Consider the following 22,099-nt stretch of genomic DNA (forward strand, 5'->3'; position numbering starts at 1 on the left):
TATCTGTGAATCAAGATACAACATAAGTCCCAGCAAAACATGTGAGAACCACTGCACCAGTTAAACTCCACAAGAAGCCACAAGGGTGTCCAGCACATTATAAATGCCTAAGAAATGTCACTTATTAACATCCTCATCATAACAACAATGAGCACATTGAGGACCTACTACAAACCACTGGGATAGGTACTTTATAAGCAGATCATTACAACAACTATGTGAGGCAGTATTATTATTCCTTTTTTACATTAATCATCGTAACAACCAGCTACCAATGCCAGTCGGTGTTGGGTCCTGAGATTACTACTGACAGGCCTTTGGCCCCACAGGGAGCTTAGCTAGAGAGAGAGACCAGAGAAGAGATATTTACAATGGAGGGTGGGGAATGCTGCAGTCAGGGAAGAGGGGAAGGTCAGGTGCCAGAGGGGCACAAAAGCAGCTCGGCGAGCTCCCCAGTAACTGTCTGGGTTTGGGGATGGGCCACAAGGGGAGACTTTCCTGAACGAAGAGTATCTAAGTGTGGCAGTCATTAGATCTGTCCTAGTACTCTGGTTCTTATTCCTCCCAGTAGGAAGGCATCTCCCTATCTCCTCTGAAGTTTGGTGGGCCTGTAAAACTTGCTTCGGCCAGTGAAATGTGAGCAGACATGATGGGTGCCATCCCAGGGCAGAAGCTTTAAGAGCAGCGTGGGCTTCACCACATTGTCTACTGCCCACAGTACAGGGATGGAGCTTCCATCAGCACCGGTCCCGGAGCAACTATGACGAGCAGCGCCCATGGTGCAGCATGCGCAAGAAACAAAATTCTGTTAAACGCCATGGAGATTTGGGGGGTGCTTGTTACTACAGTGTAGCCCATCCTATCCTGTGATACACCTCGCTGGGATCTGCAGAATGAGTTCAAGTTGCCAGTACTGCATGGCATGGGGAGATTTCCAGGAGGAAGGAGGAGCATGTATAAAGGCTTAAGCTGCAAAGAGACCATGTTTCACTTAAGGAATTGACCAGAGCATGATAACAAGAGTGACAAGAAAAAACATTTGAAAGCCATATTGTGAAGGGTCTTGTAATATCATGATCCCCATGTTACAGATAATGAAAATGAGGCTCAAGAATTTTGGAGTCTCATACAAAGTCAAATCCAGGCTGGTCTGTCTCAAAAGCCAAAGGTCTTAGTACAATGAAATTCCTCTGCTCCCTGGGTCCTGAAATGGGCATCACTGGCATATATAGTTCCTGACCCACAAACCAATGTAGTTTCTGCTTGGTAAGGACAATCCCAAGTTCTGGGTATATGTTAAAGATGTTAAAGGGTTAGTGGCATCTGTCTTTCTTCCCTGATAGAATGAGAAAAAAACACTAAAGAATTTTGAGAAAAGATTAGCTCTGAAGACAAAGTGGACAGCTGTTACAAATAAATCCTTCTGGATTCAGCTATTTGAAGATATTCTCCAGATGAAAATGATCCTGACTGCTACATTATGAAGTCCCTCTAGGCCAGGGGAGTACTTTAACTATGTTACCTTACTAATGCTCACAACTCTTCAAACTAGTTTCCGGTACCCCCATTTTCCAATGAGGAACTCAAGGTACACAGATATTAAGTAACTTGCTCGTGGGCTCTGAGTGACAGAACTGGTTTCAAATCTGGGTCTTTCTGCCTTTCTGTATTCTTTCTACCACTCATTGCTGCCTACCCCTTATAATCTATTTCAAATAAATTATGTACTGCTCCCATTACTTCTGCTCCCAGGCAGAAAGCTTTTCAAAGTCAGTAATACAAATCTTGGGACTGCAAAGGACAAAACCACCATGTCAGAAGTTTAGGGATTTGGATCAGATCTCGTTACTTTTATGGTTTTTAATTCATTGAACAAAAATCATACTGACATGTTTAGGTCTCTTTTTTGTTCTGCCAAAGCATATGTCAGTGTAAGGAAGGAACAGGAAAATTAAAACTTGATCCACTGATTCAAAAAACTTAATCCTTATGAAATACTAGAAGGGTCAGAAAATAAATGAATCTTAAGTCTGTAAGCAACCGCTTAAGCTTCTCTAAAAAGAAGTATTTCAATCATATTCCGTATGTAACTTGCAAAAGGTATGCCACCGTTTAGACAATCTTGAAGAAAATTAAACATTTTATCTGACTTCTTTTCACTACATTGTTACTCTTTAATTTTACATGAAGAAAAAACCCATACATTTTATAAAATGTAAATTGGGACTCAAAAAATCTTAAGAGTAACAGGCTATATGAAGAAAATACAATCATAATGTACGTAATTTGTCCTTAATAAGATATATTATTTTGTATTTATTAATGTAAATGTGACATTAGTTTCAACACCAGACAGTCTCCACACATAACAGTACCGGGTTATTGATAATGACAAACTATTTTGGTTTTGGGATGCAAATACCGAGGCAGTTCTCTAAGGAAATGGGGAAAGGAGTGCAGTGGGGAGGGGAAGGAGGGGAGAAGGGAGAGGCTGGCCTAGGAAGAGCTGAGAGGAAGAATATGCGTGCTGTTCTAGAAGCTGAACTGAAAGGCACCCAAAATTCAAGATCAGAAGCAGTTAGTGTGATGAAAAGGCACCGTGGTTCTGAAGTAGGACAGACCTGTTTCTTTCCCATACCCATCATTCAGAGGCTGACCACACACAGGCAAGCTACTTAATCTCTCTGAGCCTCGGTTTCCTCATCTCCAAAATAAAGATAATAAAAACACCTTACAGGGTGACTGGGAGAAGCAGACACAACATATTATCAAGTACCGATAAAGAAAGCAGCATATAGTAGCCTAGAATAAATGATACTGTTTATGAATGTTTTAATCAAACACACTTAATTACTTCCTCCTGAAACAATGAGGGCACATCTGTTTCAGAAAAGAAACACACTGTATTATGGAAATATTTTAATTCCTTTCCAAACCAGTGATTAATACATCCGATCATCTCCATCTCGCATTCGTGGAGTTCTGTGAGTACGTGCTAGTTTGTATTCCAGGCTTCTGGACTCGGCCGTCTGGTTCTGAGCACCAGCTTTGCACTTGGCGTGCATTCACTCATCAAGCACTGGCTGAGGCCCCCACGGGCAGCGACAGACCCTGGGCCAGGCTGAGGCGCTCCAGAGAGGGGCAGGCCAGGTCCAACTTCTCCAGAGGCTCAGTCCAGGAGTGGAGACAAACTCATTAGCCACCACTTAGAAAGAGTAAGACTGCTGCTCAGACACAGAGATGGACCTTCTGCAGGAGGAGCACACAGAAGGCACAACTCTTTCTGCCTCAAGAGTTGAAAAATGCCTTAGAAACATTTAGTCAGCTGCAGAAGAAAGGAAAGCAGCATAGTGGGAGAGAGAATGGCAGGAGGGCAGGAGGCTGAAAAGGGTACACTGGGGTCAAATTTGTTCTGCAGACCTGGATTGTTCAAATTTTTCTCTAGCCAGAAAACCCTGGCTTCAAAGAAAACCAAGGCAGAGGCCCCACTTCTAAAACACATAAAAAGAGATCTGTTCCAGGTAGTGGGGGAAAGGGCACCTCAGGAGGGAGGCACACAATCCCAGGCCTGTGAAGCTTTGCCCCACCCCAACTGTCCTCCACTTCTGGGCCTAGCCCTCACTGGCAGAGTGACCGTAAGCAAGTCATTAAAACTCTGAGTCTTGGTCTTCTCATCTGAAATAGAAATTAAAAATAAACAAGCAAAACCCCCTAGCACTTATCTACCCTGTAGAACTCTTAAGAGGATTAGATGAGATAGTGTGTGGAAATACACAGTACAAAGCCTGGTAGAGAATAAACCATCAAAAAATGTAAGCTGCTTTTGCTGCTTCTGTCATTTATGTTTTGGCAACCATTGAGGAATCCTCGAATAACAAAGAGTTTATTCATGGAAGTTTTTATCAGCAGAGAAATGACAGGGCAAACAATTTGGGCTTCAGCAAGATGACTTTTTGAGATCTGACCAATAATTGAACATCTCATGTACATTTTAAAATCCAGGGCAGTAGGGGAATGGGCAAAAATAAGTGAAGGGGATAATGAGGTATAAATTTCCCATTATAAAATAAATAAATTATGAGGATGAAAAGCACAGCATAGGGAACATAATCAATAATATTGTAATAACTTTGTATAGTGACAGATGGTAACTATACTTACTGTGGTGAGCATTTGGTAATGTATATAATTATCACACCACTACGCCTGAAACTAACACAATATTTTATGTCAGCTATTCAGCTATATGTCAACTATGTCAGCAACTTCAATTAAAAAAAAATCCAAATGCTCCTAGCATGTAGCCCTGAAATTTTCTCTTTTCAGTATTCATTTGTTCATGCAATTTAGAGTTTCATTCAACAGCTATTTACTGGGCACCTATTATGTGCCAGCAACTAAGCCAGACATGAGGAATACAGGCGTTTACAGTCTGGCAAGGAAGGCAGTCATTAAACACATGCACAATCAATCAGTAAGGTACTGTTGTAATAAGCACAATAAAGACATACAGAGTCAATGAAAATAATTAGTGGGGAGAAGGGAATCTGGTCAAGGTCTCCTTGTGGACTCTAGGAACAAAATGGAGATATTTAAGCTAAGACTAATAAGGGTGGGGGGGCTAAGGGAGATCACTCCCGGCAGAGGGCGTGGCCTGTGTAAAGTAAATTGTTGAGGGTGGGGAGGAGGGGACTGCTTTTGAGGGACTGAAAAAGGTAGTCTGGCTGGAGTACAGAGAGCAGAGGAGAAAGACTGACTCACAAAGGCAAGACTATGTATGTAGGCCCTTCAGAGTTACATTGAGTCTCAGTAGATCCATCAAAGGATAAACAGACACAAAGATGTGATATATACACAGTCAGCCTTAATAAGGAAGGACATTCTGGCACATGCTACGATGTGGATAGACCTTGAGAACATTATGAGAAGTCAAAGAAGCCAGATTCAAAAGGACAAATACTGTGTGATTCCCCTTATGTGAGACTCCTTGAGTTGTGATATTCAGAGACAGAAAGTGGGAGAGCAATTACTGGGAGCCTGGGGGACTGAAGAACAGGACACTGAAGTTTAATGGGCATAGAGTTTCAGCTTTGTAAATGAAGAGTTCTGGAGACTGGCTGCATAGTAATGTTAAGTGTACTTAGTATCACTGAACCATACATTTGAAAATGACTAAAATGGTAAATTTTTTACATATATCTTACCATAGTAAAAAAAGTTAGGGAAAAAAAAGGTCCTAGTAGATGTTCCTCAGGGCAACATGGAATTCCACAGACATTTGAGTGAGGCCAAGGAGATTGTGATCAGTTGCATTTTGTATAGACAACAACGTATAAATCAGATCTAAGCACATGGCAAAAGTCTGTCCAGAAGCCCCTAAGCAGGCAGATAGGAAGCTCTGGACTCACCCACAAGCAGCTTCTTAGCTGGGTAATGAAGACAGCAGCCTTTTCCGCTGGGGTCAGAGAGCCTCCTAGCATAAGGCAGGGGTTTTGGCTGAGCCGGCAGGGTCACACTTTGTCTGTACATACTCCACCAGGCAGGTCTTCCAGTAACATCCTGGACGGGGGCTTTCCTGCAAAATTCCTTGAGCATGTTCCCATGAACAATAAGCAGAGGGCATGCCCTGCTGGTAACTCACAAAGCAGAGAATCCCACTGACAGAAATGATACTTCCTATTGTTTCAGTGAAAATGGGACACACATACAGAGCTGTTCACCAGGTGTGTACCAGAGGAAGCTATGCTCATTGTGGGCAAATACATTGGAACTCAGTTATAACGTGTTAACATTCAATTCTGGAAGGATCATCAATCACTTAGGGGGCTTTATAAGGTGGAGAGGACACTCTTTAAAGCCAACAAGACATAAGCTGGAATTCCAGCTATGCCACTTGTTAGCTTCAGGACTATGAGTATGCTACTCAACTTCTCTAAACTCAGTTTCCTTGTGTATAAAATGGGAGTAAGAATATTACTAAGAGGGTGGAAGCAAGTGTTGAGTGAAACGATGGTGGCAAGGGCTTGGCACACCACCAGTGTGTATGTGCTACAGAAGCACAATACTGGGTGGTTGCCTTCTTACCACAGAATCCCAGGACTCACAGATATGTCACTTGGAGCTTGGGCTACTGAGTGGATGGTAACAGAGGGGGAAAGATTGGGAACAAAGGACAGCAGGCAGAGGGGGCCATGGGGGACCTGAGTTCTTCTCCAGCAGCCTCAAGGGACAGGTTGAGGGAGATGAAAGCTGCACTTCCAGGGAACGGCCTATCAGAACACATCTCTGACAGCCCCACTGAGGGAAACCCTGCCACCTCCTCACCAGGCTTCTGGGAGATGTCCCCCTACCAAGTACAATGACCTTCCATCAGAAGCAGACACATGCCTTGCTTTGTTGTTTGCTGGTGGCCGCTGCCCAATGCCTTGGGGCCAGTGGCCCTAAAGGAAATGTTTTTGTTTGTGTAGCCCAGCCAGACTTCCTATGCTTCTAAGTACACAATTTCCCCCTGCCCTTCTTCCTCACACCCCTCCATCCCCATCAGCTTACCAGCCTACCTTACATATACTGATGTCTCATAAAGACACCAGGTGTCCTTTTAGCCCAAAGAAAAGCACACACGTGCTCTGGAAGGACTTCTACCCCTAGCAGTAACTTAAGGGGACACAAAAGCCCACCTGCTTTCAAAGGACTGTCCTGTGGTAGAGGGCCGGCTAACCCTGGCATACCATCCTGAAATAGAGCCCAGCATGATAGAAGGAGGTTAAGGTCAGGGGTCACATCTCCACATTCTCAGCTGAGTGACCTTGATTAAGTCACTCTTCTTCAGTGTCACCGGAAGGATGGAAACCCAAGTGAAGGGATAAGTGGAGGTAACTCCTGCCTCAGCTCTAAGGTACAGGAGAAAGAGTACAGGTTTGGTGGTCAAGGCAGACTTGCTTCCAATCCCATCCCTGCCACTTACAAGCTGGGTAACTGTGGACAATTAACTCTTCCTCTATGTATCCTAAAGTCTATTAAGCAAAGCATTTAGGGGAATAGTCTCTGAAGCCAGACTGCCAGGGTTTGAGGCCCAGATCTATCACTTCTTAGCTATATGGCCCTGGGCAAGGACTTTTACCTCTTTGCCTCAGTTTTACCATCTGTCAAATGTGTACAATACTAATAACTGGATAGGGCTATTGTGAGGATTAATCGAGTTAATAAATGTGTGGTACATACTTGATGAACATTATCTGCTACTATTTCTTCAAGTGTCAAATGAGGCAGGGTTATAAAAATGTTACCTTTCTTCTGCAGAGAGTGTTAGGAGCAACTGGGAGAGGACAGAGAACTCTGCATACACAGGTGCTGACCCTTTAAGAGCTATCAGTGAGATCAGTAATAAAAGCAACGGTGATGTCTCCTGGGAGAGCACAGCATAGCGGCCACAAACACAGGCTCAGAGAAAGATGGCCTGGTTTTCCACTTAACTGTGTGACATTGGGCACAAAGAACCCCATTCCCCTGTGACTCAGTATTTTCATCTGTGAAAGAGGTGTAATAACATACATACCTCAAAATATTGTTATCAATATATTAGTTAATATACAAATTACACCTGGCACACCAGTGGCCACACAGTGAGCGCTCACATTCAGGTAATCCATAAACACTGATTGCACTACTGCATACTTATTACACACCCAAGGCCCTGTTCCAGGGGTTCGGGATACAGCACTGAACAAAACCAACAAAGCTCCTCTGTCCACATACTAGCAAAGGAGAGAGAGAAAACAAATAAGCCTATAAAATGACACAGAAGTGTTATGCGGAAAATAAAGCAAGATAGGGAGATAAGGAGGGACCTTATTATCACCACACTAAGGCCTATTTACATTTGCCTAGAAACCTAACTCCAGTGTTACCTGCTCCCTTCAATGATAACGATAACTAACATTTGCAGAGCTCTTTCCACATGCCAGGTTCTAGCTGATGCACTCTCAACGCAGCAGCTCAGTGAATCTTCATACAACACTCCTATGACATTAGTGGTATTATTATAGATTTTACAGATTAGAAAAAGGAGGCTCAGACAGTAATCTGCCCAGGGCCACACAATAAATTCTGGTAGATCTGGGATTTGAGCCCAGTGCAACCTAACCCTTGAATTCCAGACAGCCCTGTTGGCCCTTGAGAAATCTAAGCAGTTAGTCTTCCTAGTGGTAGTGATAAAAACAGTAACACTCTTACATTGAGGCCTGCTTAGGTATACGGTTCACTGCTACTCCTCCAGCTCCCTACAGGTCTAAGTGCAGGGGGGAGAAAGGAGAAAGAGAATCTACAGAGGACTGCAATGGCATAGCGATACGACCTGCAGCAGTCAGTGGCCAGGCTCGGTAGCCAGGTGCAGGAACAACGGGTGGAGAACAGAGGTAGGGCAGGGAGACGGGGAGTCTGTCCTTCTGGGTCTAGCTTTTGCATAAGTATTGGTGGCAACTCTTCCTCAGCCCATGCTCCACTCTTGATTACTGCTTGTATTTTCTTGGGTTGCAACTAGAAGATACACGCTGGGAAAGAGCCCCCATTCCACACATGCAGGGTCCTTAAATAGGAGGAAGCACTCCTAAACAGCCACGGGCTAGGTGGGAAGCAACACTGGAGAAGAAAAGGCATCCTAAAACTAAAGGCATGGGGGCTCACTCGGGCCTGGAAGATAAAAAGAAACAATGTCCGGGAACTCATCCAGCAGAACGAACTGTCCTGCAAAAGCAGCCACGGAAGCAGGCATTGGGAATGAACGGACTGGAAAAGCACCTGTAGTTGCTCAAATGCTGTTGTGGCTGCCCCAGCCCAAACTAGGTCATTAGGCATTCTTTGATTTTTTTTTTCCAAAGCCTATATGCGTGGGTTGTTTAAGAAAAGGGTATTTCCCGGAATATGCACATTATACACACTACCCCTGGTACAAGATCCACAAGGCAATATAGCATCTGGACAATGAGGCCACAGGGTTGGAAGGATAAAGGTTCCAGGGTCAGCAGCCCAAAGAGCAATGTGACAGTGTGGCAAGAACAGAGGCCTTGGGAAGCAGACAGATTTGATATGAATAATGACTCCTCTGCTTAGTAATCTGTGACCCTGAGCGATGCAATTACTTAAATTTCCTGATGTCCAGTTTCCTCATCTACATTAACCTGTCTCAAAAGGATATTTCTCTGCAGCTACAAAAACCATGAAATTACCATGAAAAATGCACACAAGATATGGTTAAGCAAAAAAAAAGTAAGTTGTGGTACTGCAAATATTTAACTTCATTTATGCAAACTAAATATGTGTGTGTACATTATGTTTGTATATACTAAACTTACCAGCAGCTACTTCTGGGAAGAATACATAGAAAACAGTCAAAGAAATTTTCTTTTAATTTTTCTGTAGGATTTCTATTTTTTCAATAGATGTGTATTATTTTTACAATTAAAAAAAAAGAGATGAAAATCTTGTATCTGATAAGAGTCTAGTATCCAGGACATATAAAGAACTGCTACAACTCAACAAAAGGACAAACAACCCAATTAAAAAATTGGCAAAGGATTTGAATAGACATTTTTTCTAAAGATACACAAGTGGTAAACAGGCACATGAAAAGATGCTTAATATCATTAATCATTAGGGAAATGCAAATCAAAACTATATGAGATATCACTTTATATCTACTAGGATGGTAATAATAATAATAATAATAATAGTAACTAAAATAACAAGCAAGGAGATTATTGGCAAGGAGATAGAGACATCAAAACCCTTACATATTACTGGTGGGAATGTAAATTGTATGGTCCCTGTGGAAAAGATCCTCAAAAAGTTAAATGTTAAATGCAGAGTTACCATATGACCTGGCAACTCCACTCTTAAGTATATACCCAAGAGAATTAAAGACATGTTTATACAAAGACTTGTGCAATAATGTTCATAGCAGCATTATTTATAATAGCCAAAAAGTAGAAACCCAAATGTTTATCAACCTATTAATGGATAAATAAAAAGTGATATATCCACATGATAAAATATTATTTGGCAATAAAAGAGAATAAAGTACTGATACTGATACATGCTACAATGTGGATGAACCTTGAAAACATGCTAAGTGAAAAAGGCCAGTCACAAAAGACCACATGCTGTGTAATTCCATTTACATGAAATGTTCAGAACAGGGAAATCTAGAGAGACAGGAAGCAGATAAGTGGTTGCTTAAAGCAATTCCAGTGGGGAGTCTGGGGGTAAAATGGGGAGTAACTGTTAGTGCAGACAGAGTATCTTCTTGGGATATAGGAAAAACTACTGACCTGTACACTTAAATGAGTGAATTAGATCTCCATAAAACTGTTAGAAAATGTCTTACACCTCTCTGGCTCTCATCACTGCCAAGTAGTTGTCTCCTAGATGGACGGCTGATACGGGCAGCAGTCCACTGCTTCCTCCCCTGCCGAATGGCAGTGATGACACTGCTCCCTGGTAACAGTTAACAGTCACCATGCAGAAAAGGTCACAGGAATTCTAATAACAATGGCTAACTCGGTAAGGACAATTTAAAAAACACCATTAATTCTCATTTATTGAATTTCTTTCCTTTCTTCCACGGTGTCAGACTTGCATCATGGTCCAAAAGCACTCCCTGTCTACTATGGCTCCCTCTCCCCTTTATCCGTCACACGAGTTTCCCCCAATAAATCTTCACAGACGAAATCATTGCTATTATCCCATTTTACAGATGAGGAATCAGAGACTCAATTGAAATAACTAGCCTAAGGTCACCTAACTCTTTTTATTGGTTTTCTTTTTAGTTTTCTGACTGTAGCCTGAACTCATCCCCTATCAATTCTGGCTCTCCCCGGCTATCGAGCAGCTACCCTCCTTGTTTAGCTCAGCCTGGGGACCACCCTACCCGGTCTTCCCCAGCTTGCCCTCCCTGGAAGAACCTGGGCATCCTCCATGAGAAACTGTACATCAGTATGTAGTGGGAAGAAAACACTTGAGGAAGGATTCAGGCTAGAACTATAGCTCAGGGCTTTTTGCCCTTACTGGTGAAACTCCCCAGTTCGATCCGCACTAGAATTCTCCTCCATACTGTCACCTTGGACAGTCTGGGGGATGGAGCCTAGTCTGTCATCCCCCAACGATGCCTGGAGGAAAATCAGGAGCTGACCATGGCAATCATCCAACCATTCTAAAGCCTTGGGGAGCAGTTCAGTAGGCTAAGGTGTCATGAAAAGCTGGGACCCTCAGCCTGTTACCAGAAACACAAAGCAAATCTCACACCACAGGCAGAACCAGTCATCAGATTTTCTTATTTGGGATATACCTTCTAGGAGGTCTTGTTCACTGTAATTCATATTCAAAGAATAAACCAAGTGCTCATTAACAATCAAACTACAGTGTTCCTGAGCAACTTAAATTCCACGATAATTACAACATAATGACTCAACTCCTCCCACCCCTAAAAATGGAGGGAAAAAAAAGTACATGGGGTTGGGGGGAGGAGGTAGTGAGGAAGGGAGGGAAAGAGAGCATTAAGGACTAAAAGAGCAATCAGCAAACAAAAATGAAATACCATTGGTTTTACTCCAAATCAACAAAGGAATGTTTCCAAGAATTCCTTAAGGAGGAGAATTAGACAATAATACTGTAAGATAAAATAATTAAAATTTATTTCACTAGGAGCATCTATATCCCATTACTCCTGAAAAACCATAGAAATTATTCCCATTTTATAGATAAGTAAGCTGTTGCTTCAAAAAATAAAGCAACCTGCTCAAGGTCACTGCAGCGGGCACATTCCCCAGGCTGCTGCCCCCTAGTGACCATACACAGCAGTGAGACTCCTTTAACAGGAAATCTTGCCCAGGAACGCCCAGAAGCCTGGGCCACTTTATCCGAGGTGCACTGCAGTGTCTCCTTCTACCCAACCCTCCTTGTTACCTCTCTGCACCGGCAGCAGACATGCACCCTGTCTCTTTCACAGGCATTTCCTCCAAGAAATCTCTTGCAGATCTAATTCTGTCCTGGGGTCTGCTTCTTGGAGGACCCAAGCTATATACCCAGAGAGGGACAGAACAGAGATTCCAACCTAGGTCTGTCTAGCCCCAAGGCCCTTGTGCTTTCTTTATACCTAGAGAATAACTGATCAACAAATCTGATTGCTAAATTCAGTGATCGATTCTCAGACCTTCTCTTCCTTGACCTATCAGCAATATCCAGTGTAGCTCCCTCCACTTTAAACCCCTCCAACCTGGTTTCTAGGACCTCCACCCTCCTAGTTCTCTGGCCCCTTAGTCTCAGTCTCTTTTGCTGGTTCCTCTTCATTGTTCTGACCCATAAACCTTGAAGAGGAGCGTTCAGGGCTCAGTTCCCAAACTCCTTCTCCTTATTGTCTATATTTACTGTCTAAAATAATTTCATCTAATTTCATGGCCTTCTCTACATAATCATGCCTCCCAGATTTCTCTCTCTAGACCACATCTGTCCTCTGAACTTTAAACATATATAAGTTTATATCTGTATCTATTTATAAGTTTATGTCTATATTACATCTCTATAAGACCACAGCTACTTGACCTCTCCACCTGGATGTCAGTAGTATCTCAAAATACATATGGATAAAACCTGCTCTTCCTCATGCCTGACCTGTCCTCCTACACTCTGCCCTATTCTCAGTAAATGGCAACTCCATCTTTCCAGTTGCTCAAGCCAAAAACCTTGGACTCATCTTTGTGTCCTCTCTAAATCCACAACCAATCTGTCAGCAAATCCTGGCAACTTTTCCTTTAAGACATATTCAGAACCCAACCACTCCTTACCAACTTCTACGATTCCCACACTAGTCCAGGCCATCATCATGCCTGGATTACTGCAATAGCCCCTAACAGATGCCCCACCTTGCACTTGCCTTCCTACACCTAAGATAGCAGCCAGAATCTTACTGCACTGATGGACAGTGACTGCAACGGGGTGTTGGGGGGACTTGATGATATGGGCGAATGTAGTAACCACATTGTTTTTCATGTGAAACCTTCCTAAGAGTGTATATCAATGATACCTTAATAAAAAATAAAAGATAGCAGCCAGAATGATCCTTTCAAAACCTAAATTAGATCATGTCATTTCCTAGCTCAAAACCCTCCAATGACTTCCCATTTCATTCCAAGTAGAAGCCAAAATCCTTATGATGGTCTATAAGGCTATGATGGTTCATTTTGTGTGTCGATTTGACTGGACCATACAGAGTGCCCAGATATTTGATCAAACATTATTCTGGGTGTTTCTAGATGAGTTTAACATTTAAATCAAATTAAATGTTATTAAGCAAATTGCCCTTCTTAATATGAGTGGCCCTCGTTTAATCAGTTGAAGGCCTACATAGAACCAACAGGCTGACCCATCCCTGAAGAAGAGGGACTCCTCCTGCCTGCCTGCCTGCCTGCCTTCATATTGGGACACTGTTTTTTTCTTGCCTTTAGACTCGAATGGAAACATTTTTTCTTCCTGAGGCTCAAGTCACCTGTCCTCTGGACTGGGATTAGGATCACACCATCAGTTCTCTCGGGCCTCCAATAAGTCAGCAACACACACACACACACATACACACAGCCTGTCGGTGCCCCCGCCCCCCCCCCCACACACCCTGTTGGTTCCATTTCTTCAGAGAACCCTAATACAAAGACCTTACATGATCTCAGCCTCCCTATGTCACTCTGACCTCACCTCCTATTTCTCCTCCCTCCATTGCTCTGCTATAGCCACTTGAGCACTCTTGCTACTCCTTGAACACCCCAGGCAGACACCCATCTCAGGGCCTTTGTACTTGCTGCTTCCTCCACCTTAGTGCTGGATATAGGCAGAGTTCTCTCATGTCCTCAGTCTCTGCTCAAGTATCACCTTCCCCTGGAAGCCTTCAGTGGACACACTACTTAAAATGACACCACCCTCTCTACCCCCTTCCATGACATCCTTTATTTCTTTCCAATGCCTTGTTTTCCTCCACAGCAAGAAAAATATGATCACCTGACACACATTCTGAATATATGTGTTACCATCCATCTCCCAAGCAGAAGTTCCATAAGGGCAGAGTCCTTGGTTTGTTCACTGCTATATCCTCCTCCATGTCTAAAAATATGCCTGACACATAGTAGGCGCTCCATAACTATCTGTTGAATATATTTATGAATGTCCTACAATTCACATTTCAGCATAAAAATTTTATATCCTCATAAAAGCAGTTAAATGACTATCTGGGGGCAAAGGGGAACTTGGGGTGACTAAATAGTTCTATATTTTGATTGAGGTAGTGGTTACAGGGACACACATTTGTCAAAATTCATCATTACACACACTTAAAATGGGTTCCTTTTTTTGTATGAAAGTTACACTCAATAAAGTTGATTTAAGAAAAAACAAACACCCTGCATTCCAGACTGCCCCTCACACCAAAAAATGGCACACAAAAAATTCCCTTTCAGATTATACACCTTGATTTGAGCTTTGTGTATTATGTTTCACATAGTTTGGATTGATAAATAGTTAAATTTTAAAATACCAATTGCTGCCCCCTTTTATAAAAACACACAACAAAACCAAAATGTGCTCTAAGAAGTCCACAGATGCAAGGATGGACTTTGAAGTAAAAAAGACCCATACTTAAATTCTGCACAACTCAATTTTAGTAGCTAACTGAACTTGAGCAAGTTATTTAACCTCTCTTAGGCTTACTCAGCTCATGTATAAAAAATAGGGAGTAGTAAAATGAGTTAAGTAATATAGCATAAGGCCTCACATACAGTTTACACTGAGTACAAAACTCACTTTGCTTTGTATTATGATTGCCATGCCGTGAGCCATTCACATATCAGTAGGGTTTCCTAGGAGATTCATGTCAAGTTTGGGTCTGCAGACCATTGAAGGAGTCGCTTGGCTGTGTTGAGGATGGTATTCTGGCCCTGAAATGCCCACATCTCTAGAAGCTCGGCAGTGTGCAGCACACCATTGCCAACAAGCACCGAGACAAGCAAACAGCAATAGCTATACTACAGACCCCCAAGTTCTGGCCCCTTATTCCCCAATTACAGTGCCTCCCCCGACCAACATTCCATCCCAGTGGAACAGGATAAAAAGCTTAGGAGATCACTATTACACTGTTAGTAAAAGGGAAAATTTGTAAATAACCAATATATTCAAGAATTGGGAACTAGTTAATGCTATATATAAAATGCAAGCACTATAATTTCTTTGAAAAGAATTCTCATCAGGAAGAGCAATGACATTATTTAGTTTTTTAAAAAGTACAGAACGGCATGTATAATATAATCCCATATCACAACAAGAAAAATGGATGAGGAAATGTACACATGCTTGAATTTGCAGAGAAAAAAATGTGAAAAATCAAGGTGCTAAAAGTGGCTCCCTACAGAGAATGGGATGGAGGTATTTTAATTCCTTATTTAGTTCTACTAAAAATAAAACCCATGCAGACATTGATGAAAAATAATGAAAGAGGAGGATTATCAAGAAATGCTGCAGCCTCAGTGGGGAATGAGTCAATTATATATGCTTTCATCTCTTTGGTGAATTCATTCCTTACAGGTTTACTTAAAGCCAGACATGAACTCAGGGTTCTCAAACCAAAGCAGCCTCATTCTGCTCTGTGTGGCTATCTCATCAGTATTTGGTAAACGATGGGTGCGGGAGTGTTCATTTGTTGGTTGGTTGGTTTGGGAGCCAACATATGAAGATGTGAGTGGTGGGGCAGAAATATGGCCTGATCAAGAGCAACTCTGGTTCAAAATGTCCAAGGTCCTTGATCTAGAAGCGAAAGACTACTATTCCAGTGAGACACGCTATCAGGAGACAAGAACAGGGACAAAGCCAGTGAAAAAGACCCGCACTCTAACTCTGCTTCTGCCACTTAACAGCTGTGAGACATTGGACATGAACTTCCGTGAGCTTCAGGTGTCCACTCAGTCAAATGGGCATCAGAACAGTCTCCTGACCTCATGTTGTGAGAAACTATAAAGCATTCAGCACAGCACCTCTTGGCACTATCCCTGTAGCACTGATGGTTAATAAACAGTACCCAAAATTTGATTATATAAATAGGAAAGAAAAGGAGAAGGAACCATTTCAGCAAATCTTGATTAACAGAAATACTCAGAGTCCATCCAGCTGATTGACTTCTCTAAATGAAAAAACACTGGCCAGAGAGGAAAACAAAAGCTATACACACTGTCAGTGGGGATGGATATGACACAGAGCCGCTGAGGCAGGACGGCGCTTCACTGCCAGTCCTGAGGCAGCCCCACACACAGCACGGCCACACAGCTGGTTTCTCCAAGGCTGTGAGGAGAGGCAACAGGGACCACGCGGGCTCCAAGTCTGACCTGTCACCGAGGTAGGATTTATCTCCCATGTGCTTCCCAAAAGGATCAGCGGCAGATATAGTAAGAGTCACATACTCAGCAGACTCATTTAAGTAAGACTGTAAGAATCAGAGGAGTGTAATGAGGCTGAGGTACTAGCTCAGATCTGCTGCCACTGAAAATAAAACTTAGCTCTGGGCACCCAGAGTTAAGGCAAGAAAGCAGACTTGCAGAGGAAGAATCATAACCAATCAGAGGTAAATTTTCCTAGAACTAAACTTAAAATTTTATAATCGGAAACTGTTCCTAGGAATTTATGCTTCTGATACCCTCCCACCTCCCAAACTTCTAACATAAGCTTTAGTTTGTTACTTCCCTTCCCACAGCTTTGCCAATTACCAGCCGTGTGACCCAGAACCAATGCCTCACCTCTCTGAATCTGTTTCTTCATCAAAAGGGAATGATGCTCCTACCTATTTATGACAGGGAATGAAGGACCATGTGGCAGCACTGACGAGGTGCTCGCTAAACATCAAATGCTTTGTGTACATTATCTCACTGAAAATGCCCAATAACCACACAAGGCAAGTCCTGTAAGTATTTTACAGATGAGTTCTTTGAGATTCAGAAAGGTGGAGGCAGTTGCCATTATCACACAGCAAAAAAGTGAAGAGCTAGAACTCAATTTCATGCCTTTGTGATACCAAGGCACACATTTAAGATCATACTTCATTTTCCCTGTATATGTCAAGCACCTAACAGTTCCTGGCACATAGTAGGTACTCAACATATTAGATCCCTTCCTTACTCCTTCCTTTTCTCCTTAAGTAAAATTACATATATCAAAAAAATAAAAAGTACTGAAAAAATATTAGTACTTTATATTTATACAGCTTCTTTCCTCTAAGGAGATCACAACTTAACCTATTTTCTCTACTAATCCCACCAAATCTCTACCTATTATTATAAAGTATTTCACTTATTTTACAAATAAGGAACTAGAAAGCAGCAAGCTGCTTGGGTGATGTGTCCAGAGTCATGTGCCATAACCAATAAAAACCTTGGTCCTCTTCACATCTAAATCAACCTTTATCCTTTCACATGACACAGCCTCCATAATGAGTAACAGATCATTCATTTTTTATCTGGAAAACTACCAAACGCACAGTTCAGTAAGGGGCCTCATGACCTTCCCACCTTGTCAAAAGGAAGAAAGTACATAAAAAATTAGGTTTGTAGGAGCAGACGGTTTTGGTCTGTCAACTTTCTCTTGGATTATGCCCATTAACCAACATAAAATAATTTAAAATATAATGAAACAGATCCCCAAGTCTTTGGAAATTTAAGTTAAACTCACTGATCCTTCAAACTTATATACAATGCACAAGGGCAATCATTAACTCCTGTAGGGCTGTGCACATTATGTCAACTAAGCCTTTGAAAGAAAAATATGATACATATTCAGGCCACTCCAAGAACAATCCAAGTTAACAATGAGCATTTAGCAGCATAAATTGATAGCATCACAGAATTCTGGAGCTCCAGAAGGGATGCGGCAGGCCATTGAGAACAACTCCCTCATCTGGTACATGAGAAACTGAGGCTCGGGCAGGCTAAGGGGCTTTTCCAACATTGCACAGACAGCTGGGAGAGCAGAAACTAAAAAATAAACCTACTGACAACTACGCATTCCAGTTACAAGTCTTGCCTCTAATGTCCGTAAGTACACATAGTACTTTCCAAAATTACCATCTACATGGACAGTAGAGGAGAAGGAGCCTGTACTCTTGTAACAAAAAAACTCAGGATTCAAATCCTGACTGCCTCTTTTAGACACATGAACTTGGGCAAGTCCCTTAATTTCTCTGAACTTCATTTTTTTTCACTTATAAACTGTGGGTAATAGTAAATTCCACAAGTAAGATGCAGATAACATAAACAAGGGGCTTGGCACAGCCTGTGAGCTCCATGAAGGCACATCCCCAGCAGTCAGTGCAGAGCCTGGCACATGATACATATACAGAAAATTTGCTGAGTAAATCAATGAACTAACCAAGCAAACTAGTACTGGCCTTGAACCAAGCAAACTTCCTATAACCAAGCAAACTATAACTGGCCTAGGTTATTATATTGCTCCCAATTCATGTGATTTTAAAGCAGTGTTAATTCTGGCTTAAAGAGCAACAATAGAATAAGATGGCCATTTTCTGGCTATAAAGCAGAAAAAAGTTCAGTGAGGAAAGTTCCTGGACTTATTCTTGTTGCTAGCATGACTACACATTAGGCTCTGGAATCAACTAAAACTGGCTTTAGGTCCCAGCTTCAGCATAAGCTGTGTGACCACAGATATATTACTTTACCTCTCTGAGCCTAAATTTCTATACATGGAAAAAATCTACATCACAGGGATTATATGACAAATGAGACAATATATGTAAAGGAATATATAGGAATATACACATGTGGCACAAAAAGACTGTCAACTGGTGTTACACTTCATTTCCCTTCTAGTTACTTGGAAGCTTTACTCAGTCATTTCACTGAGGTCTCTGCTCAAATGTCATTCATTTCCTTCCTGAACCTTCCTATCTACAAGAAAACCCCCTTATCCTGCTTATTGTTCTTCATAGTCCTTATCATCACTTGACATTACATCATGTATTTATCTGTTTTCTGTTTACTGTGCCTACTTAACTACAGTGTAAACCCAGGAGGACAGGGGCTTTTTGTTGCTTGTTTTGATTACTGCTGTATCTCAACAGCTTAGGAAGGTGCCTGACACATAGTCAGGGCTTCATAAATATTTGTTGCATGACTGAGTGAATTAATTGAGCACTTACTTGAGACTTGCTATATGTGAGACACTATAGGCATATGGCCTTAAAGATAATTAGAGATGAGATTATGGAAGGAGAAACTAATTCTGCATGGAATCTACAAAGATTGTTTCTCTCCCAGACTACTGCAGCTGCCTCCCAACTATTCTCCTTGTGTCTACTTTATCCCCCTACATTCCATTTGTTAATCAGTACGCCACAAAGTCAACATCAGATAAGGTCACTCCTTTGCTTAAATTCCTCCAATGACTTCCCTTTATTATTAGAATAAAGCCCAAACTCCTCACTATGGCCTACAGAGCCTAAACCGCCACCTTCTACCCACCAGTCCAACCCGCTCCCACCACTCTCTCTCCGTCCCTCCCTGAGGTTTGTACATAACAGCTTTCTCTTTCTCAAACATGCCAAGGTCTTGTCATTTCTTTTCTTTTCTAATTTAAAAATAAACATTCATTTTTATTCATTTAAAACTCTAAGTTTTATGTATTTATATAATTAACAATATTCCATTTTTATGCCTAAAACTTCAACAAGCAAGGAAAAATGCAAAAAATAACTCTTCAAGGAACATGGGTTAGAGATTACAACTGCTGAGGTCTTTTGTAACTCAGGGCCTTTGTGCTGGCTGTTCACTCTGCCTTGAAAGCTCTTCCCCTAGGCCGGCTCTTTCTCCTTCAACTCAGCAAAACTGTTTTACCTCCTTAAAGAGTCCTCCTGGGCTAAAGCTGTCCCTGCCACCACCACCCTTATCAAGTCACTCTCTAATGGATCTCCATTGCCTTTTCTTTCCTTGTATCATTTTACTATCTGGAATGACTTTCTCTATTGAAGGGTCTATCTTCCCCACCAATAGTAAACTACACGAGGGCAAGGACTTTTGTCAGGTTTACTGCTGCGCCCCTCACTCCAAGAAGGCACTCAAATATTTCTGAATCAGTAAACTGTATCTCAAAAGATGATGGAGATTGCCAGGATATGAGGTGCAGGTAAAATATGGTATCAGCCCAGCAGTATCATGGTGGGGTTGGTTTCATTCCAAAGACAACTGCCCCACTGCATCAAAATATGTGGATTTCAGTCAAACTTACTTGGGAATGGGTACCCGAATTAGTGTCCCTTCCACTTCTGGGTTCAGATTCATTCCACTTTCTCTTATAGCCTTGATAGCTGCAGCTGTACACTGAAAACCAGATCAAAAGGTAAACAGAATTAGTAAATAATTATTACCAGATGCAAGTCTTCTGTCGATAACTGGCAACCCATCTTGGCAGAACATGGAAACATTTAGTTCTGTTACCAGTAAGATCAGGAGTTACATTGGTGTAGAGTGCTTTGATCAAGCTGAACAGCAAACTATGTCCACTCCTCATACCAGTGTACTGCAGGAGGGAAAAAAGCAAAGAGAAGGAAAAAATAAAAAGAAAACAGCTCTGCTTCTTTGAAAAGATTTCAATGGTTTGAGGCAACACAGATCAAAACCACAACAAATCCTCAAGGGAGTGGGGCTGGTCTGTGCGAAAACTAGTGTAAAGACAGATGAAAGATTTTATACTTAAAAATTCCAGTTGACATTTTACACTCAAAATATACCAGTGCCGATTTAGAATGAGTAAATAAATTTAACTCATTCACATCTACACTCACACCAGCCTCCTCATGTTTCAGAATGAGCAACCAATCTCCACTGGTGTGTGCTCCAGCAACGGCAGATTGGTATACTAGTGAAAAGCACGGGCTTTGGAGTCAGAAAGAGCTCCATTCAAATCCCAGCTCTGCTAACTGTGTGACCCTGGGCCACAAACTTAAGCCTCCGGGTCCTAATCTGAGACCACGTGGTAACTATACTTCAGAGAGGATTAAATGAGACAACATGAGCAATGAATCTTGCACCATGCCTGGCACACAGTAACACCAGACAAAGGGCATTATTATATACTCTACTGTATGAAGGTAAGAATGCACAAAACTTTCATATAAGGCTGAGTAGATGTCATCACTTAGCTGATGCACTATTGTCCTGCCTGACCTCCTCCAGGGTCTTCTCTGACACATCTTGCTCTCAAATGTGCCAGGTGACACAGCGATACACTCTTTTCCCAGAGGACGTCGCCTCACCCCATTCTAACTACATTATACTACAACTGTAACGTAAGTACACCCAGCATGCAACTCTAAAAGATAAAAGAAAGCCATGTGGGACAGAGATATGGCATGGGCACAACAATGTGGAATTCTTGAAAATAAGGCCTCTGACATTTTCAAAAGAACTTTAGGTTTGACCAGAACCACAACACTTGAATTCACAGGGCCAATTCTCAGCCTTGAGTTCCTCCCTAGACTTTCTGGCTTAAATGAATGGGGTTACTGGTACACCTAGTTTACTTTTCCAGGTTTACTTTTTTTTTTTGACGGGAGTGCTGAAAAAGCTCATCCATTTCATTTTGAAATGACTTTCATTCTACAGGGATGTGAGGTGTTATCATAAGGTCAAAAAAACAAACCAGAATTCCACATGTAGACAAATCATCCCTTTTGGAAGCTGTACACAGAAAAAACAGTGTGGCCATTGCTTAAAATAGTAACTTCCTAAAATGGTTCCACTGACTATGACCACAGAGTATGGAGCTGGAAAGCATCTCTGACATAACCAAGTACTGTCCCTTGCTTATGTATGCAGGGACCTGTTGGATAAGGTCACATCCCTAGGCACAGATACAGTCTTCCTTGAGAGCCAAGAGCAATAAAGTGAGGACCTTACCCATCATGCCTCTGGTTACCGGCCAAGAGAGGAGGAGCTTCTGGACTCCTCCACTCTCCATATTATGATGTTACTTGGTATTTCTTCCAGATCCCCTACCTCAATGTATGTAGTAG

The 22,099-nt window shown here is 42.0% G+C and overlaps 1 protein-coding gene across 7 annotated transcripts in view; it reads right to left on the reverse strand.

Annotated features, from left to right (window-relative positions):
- The window catches only part of MRRF (mitochondrial ribosome recycling factor), a 50,698-nt gene that overhangs the window by 8,818 nt on the left and 19,781 nt on the right, over positions 1–22,099 (reverse strand). For all 7 annotated transcript variants that reach the window (XR_012126384.1, XM_017673313.3, XM_017673321.3 and 4 more), the window contains one exon: positions 20,314–20,405. Coding sequence is in view for 6 of the 7 variants with exons in the window: in XM_017673313.3 (XP_017528802.2) it covers positions 20,314–20,405 (92 nt within the window). In the remaining variant the exon portion in view is untranslated. The remainder of the gene's footprint in view (positions 1–20,313; positions 20,406–22,099) is intronic.

The sequence above is a fragment of the Manis javanica genome, chromosome 2, assembly GCF_040802235.1.
Source record: "Manis javanica isolate MJ-LG chromosome 2, MJ_LKY, whole genome shotgun sequence".
NCBI lineage: Eukaryota > Metazoa > Chordata > Mammalia > Pholidota > Manidae > Manis > Manis javanica.